At 55.7% G+C, this 15,238-nt stretch overlaps 1 protein-coding gene across 1 annotated transcript; it reads right to left on the bottom strand.

Annotated features, from left to right (window-relative positions):
* Positions 1 to 2,176: 2,176 nt before the first annotated feature.
* On the bottom strand, positions 2,177 to 14,887 carry MEX3A (mex-3 RNA binding family member A). The gene is made up of 2 exons (XM_032204561.1): positions 14,393 to 14,887; positions 2,177 to 3,291 (listed from the first exon to the last, which is right to left on the bottom strand). The coding sequence occupies exons 1-2, from the start codon at positions 14,874 to 14,876 to the stop codon at positions 2,186 to 2,188; spliced, it is 1,590 nt and encodes a 529-aa protein (XP_032060452.1). The 5' UTR covers positions 14,877 to 14,887; the 3' UTR covers positions 2,177 to 2,185.
* Positions 14,888 to 15,238: the final 351 nt, after the last annotated feature.

The following is a 15,238-nucleotide window of genomic DNA, read 5'->3' on the forward strand; positions in this document are numbered from 1 at the left end:
CTACGTCATATTTTACCGTCGATGCACGAACGGTGGAGGTACATCATTTCACGCCCCCTCCACCCAGCATCTGGAGATTGAAAGCAGACCTTTATCGATGCAGAGCACCGGAGCAGCCTGCCCCGGCACCGGCAGCAAGCGGCAGCAAACCGAGCAGAAGAGGGGATGTTCCCAGGAACATTATTACGATGAAAATAAAGTCTCCTGTAACTGAAGGGAAAAAAAATCTCAGGCGATTTTTATTGGTATTATCATTATTATTTTTTTTTTTGCTGTAGAACTGTCTCTGCCAAGTTGTGAAACTTGCTGGTTCAGTTCTAAATCAGGGTCCAGGATCTGTGAGCAGAAGTCGAGGGGCAGGAAATGGGGAAGCGGTGGTGGTGGGAGAAAAACTCTATATATAATTTATATATACATATATATATATAGGTGCTCGATGAGTTAAGTGCCTATATATATATATATATACACACATATATTTATAGATAGGTATACTGGTACTTGATAGGTTAATCCAACACACATCTTTACCATCACGGCATTTTGGCATCCACAGACTGGTTGAACAAACCTGATGATGTTAAGATGCTGGCTTGCATCTTGTGTGCATTGGCACAGAAGCCAGATTCGAAGCCCGTCCTCTCCCAGTTCCCAATGGTTTAGAAAGTATCTGATTTAACAAAACCAGGAGTCTTGAAATGATTAAAGGATGTTCAACAAGGCAATTCTTTTTTTTTTTTTTTTGTTTCGTTCTGAAAAAAATATAATATATAAAAGCGGCCAACCTCAGGAAGATCCAGGTAAAGGACAGCTGAAGAGGTTTTGGTCCATAAAGAAATACTTTTTCTTCTTTTTTTTTTTTTTTTCCCCCACTCGGTTTTGGGTAACAAAAGTTTTGGTCCAGTTTAAAAACGACGACAACAAAATTATATATATAAACTCGGGGTTCTTTTTTGCTTTCTGTTGGGATGCATGTTGGTTTCATATGGGCTCATTGCCTGTATTGCATGATCGTCTTTCTTAGGTTTTGGTGTGATATATATACTTTTTAAGAAAAGAAAAGCACAATGTTACAAGTGTGTGTGTGTGTGTGTGCACGTGCGCTTGCGTGTTGCATGTAGCTGCAGCTGGCATCACTTGGAAAAAAGGATGAAGAGTGAACTACAGAAACGCGGAAGTCGATACACTCCCCCCACGGATGGGAACTCAGGACTGCTTTTGAAATACCCTGTTAGTGACTCCTGATTCGTCTGATGAACAAATCCCTGCTCGGATAAGGAAAAAAGAACAAAGTTCCAAACTCCATGGTGGCTCAGAATAATAAAATAAATGCTAATCGCCCAGTGTGATTCCAATAGGTTCTTCCAAACCTTCTTCAGCTTCACCGGCGTCAGTTTTATTTCTTCTTCGTCTTTTTTTTTTTTATTTTCTTTTTTTTTTTGTGGCTTTTTTGTTTTTGTTTTTTTTTTAGAAAAAAAGGAAAACAATAAAAGTTCTTTAGCTGCTGTGGTTTTTTTTGTTTAAATCTTTGAGGTAATACAGTTGTGCCCTCGTTCTAACAGGTTCCCAGAGGTTGATGGTTTCTTTTTTTATTTTTTTTTTAAATCCCCGACATCCGTTTTCCTTTCTTTCTATTTGTTTCTTTCTGAGCTCCCAGTTGGGCTGACATCCCTGGGGGGGAGGAGAGTAGGGGCTTCAGACCAAGATGAAGATTGAACATGGCTGGAGAAGAAAGGCTGGCAGGGCCCTCCCCGCATCCCTGCTCCCTTCCCCGTCCGATCGAGATGGCCTGGCTTGGTCAATGCAGAGAAGTCCCAATCTCACCACCAAAAAAAACTGAACTAAACCGCTTTGCTTGCGAGATCCGAGTGTGCGTTCAGAGTACTTGTTTTAAAAAAGACATCGCAGGCTGGAGCATCGTTCGCCCTTCAAAATTTCTGGCTTTGCTATTCATTTTAATTTTATTATTCACTTTTTTTTAAAAAATAACATACATTGCTTGTAAAATAATTTCTTTTTTTTTTTTCTTCTTCTTCTTCTTTAAATTAATTTATTCTTTCATTCGTTTGTTCTTCAGATGTCATTATTATTATTATTATTATTATTATCATCACTTTTCTTTCCTGGACCCCCCCATGCTCCCTTCCTACCCCCCACCCCAACCCCAATGCCCTGCTCTGTCTCTTTAGGAAAATATTCTAATGGCCTGAGTGGCTGCAGCGTGGCAAACCGGGCACTCCGGATCAGTCCTCTCGCAGATCCTCACGGCACACTCCATGCAGAAGAGGTTGTGGCCGCACGGCACCAGCGCTGCCGTAACTTCGCTTTCGAAACACACCATGCACTCGCGGCTGCTGGAGACAGACGTCCGGGCAGCGGCAGTCGTCCCCAGCTTGGAAAACCCTTGGAGCGGCTCTCCTTGGGACCGCCTGGGGAGACCAGAGAGATTGGGCTCTTGGATGGAGGAGGATGGGGAGCGATGTGAATTTGGGTGGATGGCACCGGTGCTGCTGGAACGCTGCTGTTTCGAGAAGAGCACCGAGACAGGGTTGGTGTTCTCCTGCCCAGCCCACATCGGGGCGCCCGACTCCGGCACCCCGTAATACAGATCTTGCTTGTTCACGCCGTAGTTGGGGAAGAGGTAACCATAATTGAAGTCGTTTTGGTCATTCAGCCGGGGTGTCTCGTAGACGGGGTCAACGGAGCAGTCGCCAATGCAACCCAGGCTGTTCTGCCGAAAGGTGGAGAGGGGTTTGCAGCCCGGCGCCGGCGTATGAACCCGCCAGGCCTCCGAGTAGCGGTTCTCCATGCCGGAATCGGGGCTGCTGGAGAGGAAGTCATTCTCATTGTTGTACTCCAGGATCTTGCCCGTCCTCACCGCGATGTGGGTCTCGATCTCCTCCCGAGCACGCTCCACGTTGCCCGGCGCACCTGTGATTTCGAAGACGGGGTCCCGGTCCCGACTGGGCGTGATGATGTAGGTGTTGGTCTGCTGCTGGATCCGCTTAATGGTGGCGCCCTTGGGGCCCACCACCAAGCCCACCACGCGGTAGGGCACGCGCACCCGGATGGTGACTTGCCCCGGCAAGGTGGGAGCGCTGCCGAAGGTGGTGCCGGCTTTGTTGCGGGAGGCCCTGATCATGGAGAAGTGCTCGGCTGCGGAGATGATCTCCCGCCGAGCCATGGCCACATCCTCCCGCCGCCCTGTCACCATGAAGACCGGCTCCTCGCCTCTCACCGGCGTCTTGATGTAGGTGTTGGTCTTTGCCCGCAGGGCTTTGATCTTGCAGCCTTGGGGAAGAGAAGGAAAACAAGGCAGGGAGGTTAGAAAGGACGCCTCTCTCACCACCCTCCCTTCTTCTCAGGAAACCAGGACAAGCCACCTCATTTCCAGCAGGCTGTGTGCACTGTGCCACTGCCCAGGGGCAAAACACGAGGGAAAGACCTTTACTCCCTTAATGGGGACAGACAAAATGCCAAAGGTTCCCCCTCACTGATAGCATAGCAGGAGTGTCTCCCCCTCCAGGAGCCCCCTCTTCTGCCATGCCCAGGAGGGCGCTGCCATTTTGTGCGCTGCCCCTCACCATGCAATCCCCCTCGGATGCTTCCCCTCAGAAAGCAGCCATCCTTCAGAAACCACCCCTCAGAAATTTCCCACCCCCAGGAACCAGGGAGAGCTTGAGCCCTCCCCATGGGCCAGCGGGCTCTTGTGAGGAAGCCCATCCTGGCCAAGACCTGGGCCCTGCCATGTTGCCCCTCAGTGAAGATGGCCGCCCCAGTTGCCCCTTGCCACTAGTCAGCGTGTTTCTCGGTACAGAGGCAGGATTCCTCTCTGCATGGAGACTTTTGTCCTAGTGTGGGGCTTTTGGTGTGAATCTGTGGTGCGAGCCAGACTCTGTTCTTGCAGGACAAGCCTGGGGTAAGTGGCAGAGATGCAACACTTCAGGCTCCCACCTCAGACATTGTGGGACCCCCGCTGTCAGCACTGCTGGGGGCTGGCGGGATGCTACCGTTTGCTTTGGGGCTAAAAAAGCACAGAACAGGGCAGGGCTGCCCTCCTGCACCGAGGCAGAGCCCTGCCACGGTGTGTGCAGCCCTGCTCCCCACCAAGGGCTGCCTTCTGCTCTTGACCCCTGCTTTGGGGCATTGAACACCGGTGCCACACGGCTCCCCAGCACAGTGGCCCAGGCACTCGGACCCTTTCCCAAGATCACTTCCCATGCCATCCACTTGTGATGCCAACACCCACCCCCTGGAGCCCACCAAGCCTATTCCCTCTGCTCCCGACAGCTCAGAAAATGTCTTTCTGCTTTTCCAAAAAAGGCAAGAGACTTTTCACTGTGCTTTGGCTTCCAAGTCTTTTTTTTTCCAGAAGGGTTTAGAGGCAGCAATGCGACTCCAGGTTCCTCGATGACACTAGGATGCCATCGAGCCACTAAATATTTTTACAGATGTGGCACAGTTTTCTAAACTACTTCTGGAAGCCCTCCCCGCGGCTGCCCCTCTGACCCTGCTCTCCAAAAGCCTCGCTCAGTGCCTGAAGGCATTTTCAAAGCCTTGGCACCGAGTTCCCATTCAGACTGGGGCTTCCTCTGTGGGAGGAGGTTTGCTCCAAGCTTGGGTCTCTAAGAAAAACTAAAAAATGTGCTTCTCCAGGGTACTGCATTCCTCCTAGTGAAAATGGAGTTAGGGGAGCATTCTGCCCTGGCTTCCCAAGCATGCAGGTGTCTGGACACATCAGGCTCAGTGCTCACGGAGCAAAAAGATCAGGATACTGCGTAAAATCACCTGTCCCTGCAACCTCCTCTCCCCAAAATGAGCCCACCTCATCTCTCCTGCGACTGTTTGACAACACCCAAGCTTTCCACAGCACACTATGCCGACATCACACTTCTAACACAAAATGACCCGCCAACGATGCTTCTGTGACCAGGAAATTAAGATTCCGCAGCTGGTAGGCTGGAACATTATTATTTATACACACCCTAATAAATAACAACATCTCTCCCAGCTGGGAGCTGGGGGCTGCCACTCGCTTAGCGCTGCCACTTATCTGCAGCTCGTCTCACGAGACGCGGACTTGTGACATTGGGGTACTTGCAGGAACGTAACGATCCCACCACCCCCTAGCATTAGGGAGAATTGAACCCTGCACCTTCAGCGATAAAAGCAGAACCTGGTGCCGCTGCAGATGGCAGGAATGTTTCTCCAAGCTCGCAGCGGTGGCACGCGCCACGCGCGGCTCAACCGATAGCTCCAGCTGCACGAAGCAGAGGCAGCCAGCCCGACGGGTCGCACTCCCTCTCGCAACACCACACGGGCACTGGAGTGCAGCCTCATCCACCAACGAAACCTCCCGGCACAGCTTTGAACCCCCCTTCCCCTCATTTGTCAGAGGGTTTTGCCATGGGTGTAGAAACGCAGGGCGTGTGCAGGCAAATCCTGACTTTGCTGCAGACTCCCACTGCAACTTTTAACTCCTCAGAGTTACTTTGGCTCACCGAGCCTCGGTTCCCGGTTTGTAAAATGGTGAGAATTGCTGTCTCTTGCTCTGCGTTACCACAAAACTTCCTGTAACAATTAGTGTGGTGATGCTGCTGCATTAAACACATCTCTAAGCCACTGATTTCATGCTCCCGGGGAATGGAAACGCAAGATCTGACACAGAAAGAGCCAGGCAAATCCTGAAAGTCCAAAGCAAATCCAGCCCCTACCAGTCCTGTGTAGCCAACACGTTGCTCCCCACGGAGCTTGCACCCTGAAGTATATCTGCAATGCTTTGCTTAGCAAAGTTTTTAAACAGTTGATGTGGACCAATGGCTGCCTACAGCGATGTATTATTAGTACTTGGGAAACTCGGTCAAAGAACAGGACAACTGTAGAATAAAACCGGAATAAAAACATGAACACAAAGTAAGAGAATAAAGGCTCCCCCAGGGAGCCTACGGAGGGCAGGATAAAATTGTATGGGGTTACCTGCATCCTCCACAACCCCGAGGCAGGCTGGGCTGCTCCTGGCCTGTCCTGGGCAGACGTACGCCTGCTCCACATCTGTGACTCTGGCTCCGAAGATGGAGATTCCATCTTAGGAAGATTAACCGAGATGCCACCATTTCCCCAGGGATATCACCGAAGCGTCACACGGCAAGAAACGGGGGTGTTAGCAACAAGCATCCATGCTGGAGATGAGTCCCGTGCACTGCTGGGGACTGAGGCAGGGTTTGCTGAATTCCCCCACGCCCCACGTCCTGCCTCCTAGCACCGCGAGGCTGGCTCTCGCTTGAACAGGGTCCGTAGGTAGGGATTCATCAGGGCTGGGCACGGGGTCAGCGTTTTTTAAGGCACGGGACAATGCCCGTGTGTGAGGGGAGAGGGATCCGAGCCCCGCATCACAGGGAACAATCGAGGAGGTGACACGGAGGGTCAGGCAAGCAGAGCAGTGACAAAGGACAGGGGCTCCACGCTGGGGCCAGATGGAAGGGAACAGTGGCAAGGAATACACATGAATGAGGGCAAGCGTCAGCGAGTTACATGAGCTGGAGAGGGTGGGAGGGAGCCAGGGATGGAGGAAAGGTGATGGAAATGGAGGGGAGAGACAAGCTGTGATCCCGCAGGGCGAGGAGGAGAATGAGGGGTGTGGAGGCCAAGGGAAGACACCCCAAAGAGGCAAACGGGAGACGGGCGAGGAGAGAGAACGGCAAGGGAAGGGGAGGGAAGATGGAGAAACGGACAAAAGGACGCATGGTGCAGTCGATGGTGTGAGAAGCAGGGGGAGGAGGGAGGGAGGGTCTCTGTGCAGGCCTGCAGACAGGAAAGCCAGCTTTGCGGAGGCAGACAGATGGGGGATCCTGCGCTTAAAAACTGGAGAAAATAACCCCACAGGAAATGAGACCAACTCCATCCAGACCAGCAGGTTCAGTGGCCCAGATCTCCTGCAGCTCTAAATCGGTGCAGACAACGGGCCAAGCCGTCAGCAGCGCAAATCCAGATAACTCCACCAACTTCCAGGAGGGCTGCACTGATTTACATCGGCTAAAACCAGGCTGCGCTGCAACCTGATGTAGCCGCAGCTCCTTGCCTACCCCAGCCCCAACCTCGACCTTGCCGCACACCGCAAAATAGGGGCCGAGCTCTCCGACACCGCTCTGCTTCTGACGGAGCGTGCCAAGATCAGAATATGGCCCTTCATGTCCTGGCCAGATTAGTAGCACAGTCTAGAGTGCTTTTTCTTTTTCTTTTTTTTTTTTTTTTAAATGAAATTTGCCCTGTGTGTTTTTTTTTAATGAGAGGCTTTCTTTGTGCGTAACCGAAATTTGGAAACAACGTGCAACAAACTGCTTTGCTTGGTAGATTGTTAAAAAAGGGGAGAGAACTGCTTAGTAGTAGGTGGTGTTAAAAATGTAAAACTAAGAGGAGGAAAGGACCTGTAGGAACTATAATAATGTGTAACTTTGCTGTAGCATTCTACTCTTTAAGGCAGTGTGCAGACATCAGCTAATTGATCCCTGGCAGACTCCTGCCAGTTAGATTTTTATATTAGAGAATTAAGCTCTTTCTTGTTGTGTTTCCACTACCTAGCTTCTATTATTCTGATTTTCTTTTTTTTGCCAGTAACACAGATCCCGAAGCATTTTGCGAAGGAGGCTCGTACGATCATTTCCTCCCCCCACCCCTTTTTTTATTTCCTCCCCACACCCCTTTTTCCTTTTTAACTTCGGTTAACTGATTGCCAATTGACTCCAAGTAAATGTGTTTGCAAATTACCCTAGTAAGCCACAAACCTTAACTTGCAAGAGCGAACCCTTGAGGGCTGCCGAGCCTCCGGCACCCAGACCAGTCACCTAACTGGAAGGAGCCCACAGAGCACGAGCTCTGGCTACAAATAAATAAATAAATCTGGCCTAGACGTTGCCAAACTGGAGACGGGGGCAAGTCAGGGGGTGATTCAGATGCAGAGCCAAATTCTCCCCTGCATTAGGGGTAAGCAAACCCATCAAAACTAACAGGGAAGGCTCAAGGAGCTCGAGCCACCTTGCCAAGGCGACGAGGGTGTAGGATACATCCAACCTGACTGCCGTCTACTTTGCTTTTGCTCATCCCAAACCTTTCCTCACTCGGAGCGGCCCAAAACCAACGCGGTTCCGTGGGACCTCGTGGTTTACACCGAGGCTCCCGTGCGCTGCTCTGGCGGTGGCAAAAGGCCTTAAAACAGCTCCAAACCTTGCACGTGCCCCCTGCACGGGGCAAATGCCAGCAGGAGGATGGCGTGACAAAAAACCCAGGCGTGGCCACCATCGGGAATTTTACCCCAGTGTAAATTCAGGGTTAAACCCACAGACACCCTTCCCATTGCCGCTGCTGGAAGGCCGGATCCTGAAGGGGTGCACGGTGCCACTGGTGCAGCCTGGAAGGATCTGACCTGGCATCAGCTGGCACACCTCCTGCAGCCCCTGCACGGGCTTCACCTACAGCAGACAGCCCCGAGGTCATCCTCGCAGCTCTTAAACACACCACAGAAATCACTCCGGGTCCCTGAATTTCGTGGTTTTGTCAGACACGAGACCAGCTCTCCAGACAAAAGATTTTTAGTCCTCTTCTCATTTACACCGAGGCTCCTTCACGCTGCTCGGGCGTAAGTTACACCTGTAAATACCCCACTTCGGACATTTTGACATTGCCGGTGTGGTATTAAAGAGCCTAAGGGCAAATTAGGACTTTGTCTTTTTTTCCTGTTATCATCATCATCAAATTAAAGGACCATAAAATCAGCAACCATCCAATATCTCTGGTAAGGTGGGGCATTCTTTTCCCATTTAAGATGAAAGCCACGTTAAAAGACAAGCACACAAAGAACATCACAAATACACCCTCCTGAATATCTGTGGGGTAAGATTTTGCTGCATTGGAAATCTGATGAAAGTGGTGTCAAAAAACACCGGCGTGCACAAAAGGACCACAAACAAACAACTAAATCCCTTCGCATCGAGGTTTTATTGCACTGATGATGCAAGTTGTGTTTACAAGGTGGGGAGGGGGGGGAAAAAAGAGAAAGAGAGAAACCAATACGGCAGGAAAATAAGCAACCGCCTCATTTTGGTGCGGCGATTTTACATCGCGATGAAAGTTGTGTTAAAAAGAAAAAAAAAAAAAAAAAAAAAAGCAAAACGTGAAACACACCATGGAAAAAACAACGCGACCCCGCAGCGGCAGACCCCAGCAGCCCGCCCGCCGCAGACAATCACCGCCTTGTTGTGTGGTGGTGGTGGAGGGGGGGGGAAAACGGTGCCGAAGCCCCCCCAGGTCTCGGCATCGCCGCGCCGCACCGGGGTGGGTGTGTCCGCGGCCCCCGCACGCCACGATCCCGATCCCGATCCCGATCCCACCGCAGCACGCGTGGCGCCGGACGGCTCCTGGGGGGGCACGGCGGGTCGGGGGCTGCCAGACAAAGGCAGGGCAAGGGGGGGCAGCATGGTGGGGGCAGTATGGGGGGGGGGGCAGCGTGCTCCCACTGCCCTAGATTCGGGGCCGGCTGCGCCGCGGCCGGGCTCGCGCGGGCATCCAGCAGCCGGATCTCGGGCGCGGAGCGCGCACGTCTCCCTGGAAAATTCCCTTTGTCTCTCTCCCAGACCCATTTTCTCCTCCCACCTCCAGTTCAAACCGCGCCAAGTCGATCCTGCTCTGCACTTTTTTCCGCCATCCCCCCCCCCCGTGGTGTAAATTCGGACGGATTCTCGTTAACACTCGGCAAAACGGGGCTGCCACCGCCTGCAGTCCCCCGCTCTCCCGGCGAGGCCCGGCTCCGGTTGCTGGAGCGGGGTTAACGGGAGGGCTGCCGGGGGCCCCCCCGGGCCGGGTGGATGGCGTTGGCTCCCAGCTTTACGCAGCCACCAGCCGCCAGGATCTGACCCCCTCGCTGCCTCTCGGATGCTGTACATCCACCTCCACATGGTGGGTGGGGGAGCTGCAGTCATCAGACTTCCTCAATGGGAAAGGCTTCCTTGGACTATTTTTAAATGCTGGAAGCGTTGGAGCATGTTTGGAGCTACACAAAGAGCCCAATCACCTGGGGTTAGTGGGGCCTCTTGTTATTTGACTTCACCTTGCCAAGAAAGAGCAATTTATGCTAAGCTCCTCTCTCGCGTAATCTCATTCCTGTTGACAGCGGGGCCAGTTAGAGCAGGCTGGGAGATGCTTCACCGAAGGGTGGCTCTGGGGGCAGGTGACAATGGGTGCTGCCACCAACGCCAGGAGCACTGCTCCCCGAGGGAACGTATCCACCAGGAGTGGGCGGCTTTGCCCCGTCGTGCTCCGACCAGCGGAAAGCCAAACCGACCCAGAACCTCCTCCCCACGCCTGCACACCCCAAGTGCACAAAGAAATGGGACAAAACCTCAAACGCGCTCCCCTCCGAGTCCTGCAGCCTCCTCCTCCCTGGCTCTGTTGACAGCCGTCCAGTTTGCCAGAGGGAGCAGATTTAACCCTGGCAGCAAAGCGAGAGCTGTGCCTTCGCTCGTCCACACCTCCGCTGATTTCTAGGAAGAACCTGGATGTCTTGGGGGCTGGGGATTTCTGCCTCTTTTGAAGTTCTCGGTCTGAACGGCCAAAGCATGACACCTTCGCACATCCTCCGCCCTTCCCAGCATCGCTCCCCTCTCCGCTACAACCACACCCTCAGGGTGCACAAGAACAAGGTTCTTGCAACCCCCCAGCCCCATCACCTCCGAGGCACGGTGGTGCTTTGTCCTTACACCCTGGCAAATCGACCTGCACAGCTCCGATGACAGGCGGGGTCCCGGGGAGGGGGCTGTAGGGAAGGTGACCACAGCAGGAGGTGGCAAGTGGAACGTGGGTGCCACCAAGCACCCCGGAGCACCCTGCAGACCCCGATGGCTCCAGAACCTACATCACACCTGAGCGATGTGTCCCCGCTCCTCGCCCTAGTGGATAAAATGGGGGCACACCTGGAGGCCACGGCTCCGCCACCAGCCAGGGAAGGGGACCTACTGCCAACCCCGGGCAGGGCAGCGTGGTCCCACACTAGTCAAGGGACCTTTTTTTATCCCTGTCCCCTCATCTTTCCCTTTCTGGTGTCCTCCCCTTTGCTCCTGCCCCCTGGCACCGGCCTCCCCGGGAGGAGCGGCTCCCGGTGGGCCAATTTGCCCAAAATGCCGATTTTGGGGCTCCACGCTGTCCCGATGAGAGCCCCCACGCTTCCCGGCAGGCTGTCGTGCCACCGAGGAAGTGCTGCTTGAATTTGGTGCCAAACCCAGCGCTGCCACAGACCCAGATGAGGTCTCCAGCCAGTGATCGGCTCCACCAGGGCACAGCGGCTGCTCTCAGGCCGAGCTCCTGCAGCATCCCCCAGCCCAAGCAGGGTCCTCCCCGAACCAAAACCTCTTTGCCAGTCACACTCGCGTCCATCCCAACTAAAACACCCAGGGCTGAGCCCCGTTTACACCCAGGTGCCTGCACACAGCTCCAGCAACGCACAGGGCGGTCTTGGAGCAGGTGGAAATCCCAAGGCCAGAGGCACACCAAGGGCCCCCGCGCCCAGGTCCAGGCCGCTCGCGTGCGCTCGTGCCAGCAAGTTAGACTTTCAGAGGTGGAAAACATTTTACGATAACACGAATGGCGCGGCTCGTCAGATCAAAAAAGACCAAGTTAAAGAAAACGCTCACCCCTGTTACCCATCAAAGCCCCGATACGATTTTTATTTTAATAACACTTTTTTTTTTTGTTACCCTCCTCTTTTCCGAGACGTTCCTCGCCCCATTCACCAGTACCCTCACACCACTCGCTTCCCTCGAGAGCCAGCTCCCCTCTCCCCCATCTGCAGCATCCCCGGGGGGTGCTGAGCCCCAGCGTGGCCCAGGATTTGGCCCCCAGGGATGGCGCCAGGTCCCTGCAGCGTCCGCACCCAGCTACGTCGGCGAGGTGGCCGGCACAGCCCAGCCTCCCGACAAAACCAGACCCGGGAGACACGGCTGAAGGCCTCCGAAAATAACCAGCGGGGTCCAGGATGGCTGCTGGGGCGCAGAGCTGCGGCTGCCCGGGCTCTGCCGAAGCACCCTTGGGTCCCAGCACGCACAGGATCCGGCCCCGTCGAGCCCTGTCGGGGGGCGCAGCCTGACCCAGCCAGGGCTCCGGCCGCTAACGCTTCCCAGATGTGGGAAAACCCTCACGCACACGAAAAATGGTGGAAGAAACCCAGGTTTTCCATGTCCGCGCACACCGCTGCCCGCCGAGCAAACCCCCCCAAAAAAATGAAATACCCTAACACCTGAAGTCAGGGCAGCAGCGAGGCCAGGGGGGGGGCACAGCGGGGGCACCTCCTGCATCACCCAGCGTCCCCCCCCATCCCACGCCGCCCGTCTGTCTCCCAACTTTAGGGAACAAAGGGGGCCTGATTCTCCACGGCCGTGCCCCCGCCGCGCAGGGCTGCTGCCAAACCCCTTGCCCGGGGGGGGGGCGGCCGTGCCCTCGCCCCTACCCCAGCCTTTGGCACGAGGTTGGGGGGGGACGGAAACCAAAGCAGGACACCTCGCCACCAACTCACGGGGCTCGGGGAGAGGACGGTGGCCCCCACACCCCCGGCTTCGTCCCCGGGCGAGCCGAGCCACCGGAGGCCCCATTGTTCCCGGCTCGCGTTCCAGCCCAGCGACGCGCGGCCATCAGCCCGTTCGCGCCCCTCGGGTCCCCGGCTGGCGGCATCGGCCTCACCCATACGGGTCCCCCCCCAGCTCCCCTCTCTCTGCCACCCCAACAGCAGCAGGGCTCCAAAAAAACAAAACAACAAAAAAAAAACCCTCCCAGCTCAAGCAATTTCAATTCCCAACCCAAGAGGAAGCATCTGGATGTGGAGCCGCAGTCTCTGCCCGTCACACTTCCAGAGCGTCAAGTTACTTGCTTAGAGAGAGAGAGAGAAAAAAAAAAAAAATCCCACTTAGCCACACTATTATTATTTTTCCCCCCCCCCCCTTCCTTCTGCAAGCGACACAAACTTCTCTCGCCAGCCCCGCAGTGGCTCCGCGCCGACCCCCCTGCGCCCCCCACTCGCGGAGCCGGAGCGGTGGGCGAGGGGTGACTTAAGAGTGGGTGTGGTGTGGTGTGTGTGTATATATATATATATATATATAAATATATATATATATATTTAATTTTTAAAGCCCTCCTCCATTCCACCTCGCTCCGAACAGAGCCGCGAGGAGAACAAAAGCATCACTGTCACCGAGCGGGGCCGGGCGCTCGGCGGCTGATGCCAAGGGGGGACCGGGGACACCCCACTCGGGACGGGGTGCCGCGTCCCATTGCGGGGTCCCCGCTTGTCCCCCGGGGCCAGGACGAGTTCAACTTTCCTAAATCCTCTCCTGGGGGCCTCGTTAGGCCCGGGGGCTGCCGCCCGGCCCGGCAAAACCCTCCCCAACCACACCCCCTCGCTTCCACGCCGAGCCCAACAAAGGGGATTTTTTTCTCCCCGCTCCAGCCACGACCCCCTGCCTCCCCCCCGGCTGCTTTTAGCCCCGCTTTTTCCTTTTGGGGTTCGGGGGCGCAGCGACACGGACACGCGTGGGCATCCCCATCACCCCTCCACCGACTTGGGGGGGGGGGGGGCTCAGCCCCGGCTCCCCGCCGTGCCCGGGTGCTCCCGGGTCGCCCCTTCCCCTTTGTGTCCCCCCCTTTGGGGCTGGCCCTGCTCGGCTCGGACAATGGCAGGGGGAAAAGCTTTGTGGGGAGGGGGGGGGGGGAAGTTCGCGGTCCCCCCCCCTCTCTTTTTAAGCGGGGCGGTCCCGGTGCTAAAAAGGGGGTGTGGGGGGGTGTTGCACGGTGCCTCCCGACAAAAGGGGAGTCCTGGCTAAAAAGGGGGGTCCTGGCCGAAAAGGGGGGTGCTGGCTAAAAAAGGGGGGTGCTGGTTAAAAAAGGGGGGGTCCTGGCCAGAAACGGGGGTGCTGGTCCTAAAGGGGGGTCCTGGCCATAAAGTGGGGTGTTGGTTATAAAGGGGGGTCCTGGCTAGAAAAGGGGGGCTTGGCCAAAAAGTGGGGGGGTCCTGGCCGAAAAGTCGGGGAGTCCCGGCCGTAAAGGGGGGTGGGCCTTGGCCAAAAGGGGGGTCCTGGTTATAAAGGGGTGGGGGTCCTGGTTATAAAGGGGGGAGTCCTGGCCATAAAGGGGGGAGTCCTGGCCATAAAGGGGGGGATCCTAGCCATAAAGGGGTGGGGGTCCTGGTGATAAAGGGGGGAGTCCTGGCCATAAAGGGGGGATCCTAGCCATAAAGGGGGGATCCTAGCCATAAAGCGGGGGATCCTAGCCATCAAGGGGGGTTGTCCTGGCCATAAAGGGGGGATCCTGGCCATCCGGGGGGGGGTCCTGTCCCGGCTCCCCCCCCGGCTCCTCTCACCTTGCCTCCCCACGATCTCAGCCACGTGTTCGGAGCTGGGCACCGGCACGCACTCGGTGGTGTTGGAGCTGCTTTTGAGCCTCAGCTCGGCCTCCTTGTAGAGGGCGCACAACTTGGGCTCCGCCGCCCCGGCGCTGGGAACCGGGGGACCCTTCGGGGCCGGGGGCGGCGGCGGAGGCGGCGGCGGCGGCGGCTGCTGCGGCGGCGGCGGCGGTGGCGGCGGCGGGGGCTGCTGCTGCTGCTGCTGCTGCTGCTGCTGCGGGTTATTGTTGTTGTTGTTGCTGTCCTCCACCAGCACCACGGCGGCCGAGGAGGAGGAGGAGGAAGGCTCGCCTAGCCCCAGCAGGCAGAGCTGGTCCAAAGCGAGCTGCAGCGCCCGGTCATCCTCCAGCAGCGCTCTGTCTTTGCCGCTCCCACCGAAACAGCCTAAATCGCCGAAACCCCCGTTCCTTTCCATTATCCCTGGTACTACCAGGCTAGGCATGGCTAACAAAGACTTGAGAGGGGGGTTGGGTGGTGGTGGTTGGTTGGGGAGGGTGGGGGGGGGTGTGAGAGAGAGAGAGAGAGAGAGAGAGAGAGGGAGAGGGAGAGGGAGAGAGAGAGAGAGAGGAGGGGAGTGGGGGGGGGGGGGGACACACAAAGAGCTCGGGAGGGGAAAAAAAAAAAAAAAAAAGAAGAAAAAAAAAAAAAGGCAGAGAGAGAGAAAAGGACCCTCCGCCCACCTCCCCTCCGCCTGGCCAAGCCCCTTTTCTCTCTGTAACCCGAGCCCAGGCACTTCCAAGCCCGCCGGGGTCCCCCCGCCGCCGCCTCCGCCCCCGGCTCGCAGCCGCCGCCGGTGCTCGGAGG

This window comes from Aythya fuligula, chromosome 28, assembly GCF_009819795.1.
Source record: "Aythya fuligula isolate bAytFul2 chromosome 28, bAytFul2.pri, whole genome shotgun sequence".
Lineage (NCBI taxonomy): Eukaryota > Metazoa > Chordata > Aves > Anseriformes > Anatidae > Aythya > Aythya fuligula.

Coding starts and splice junctions, on each gene's coding strand:
- MEX3A (XM_032204561.1), bottom strand. CDS start 14,876: ATGCCTAGCCTGGTAGTACCAGGGATAATGGAAAGGAACGGGGGTTTC. Junction 3,292..14,392: donor TGAGATCGTGGGGAGGCAAG/GTGAGAGGAGCC, acceptor CTCTTCCCCAAG/GCTGCAAGATCAAAGCCCTG.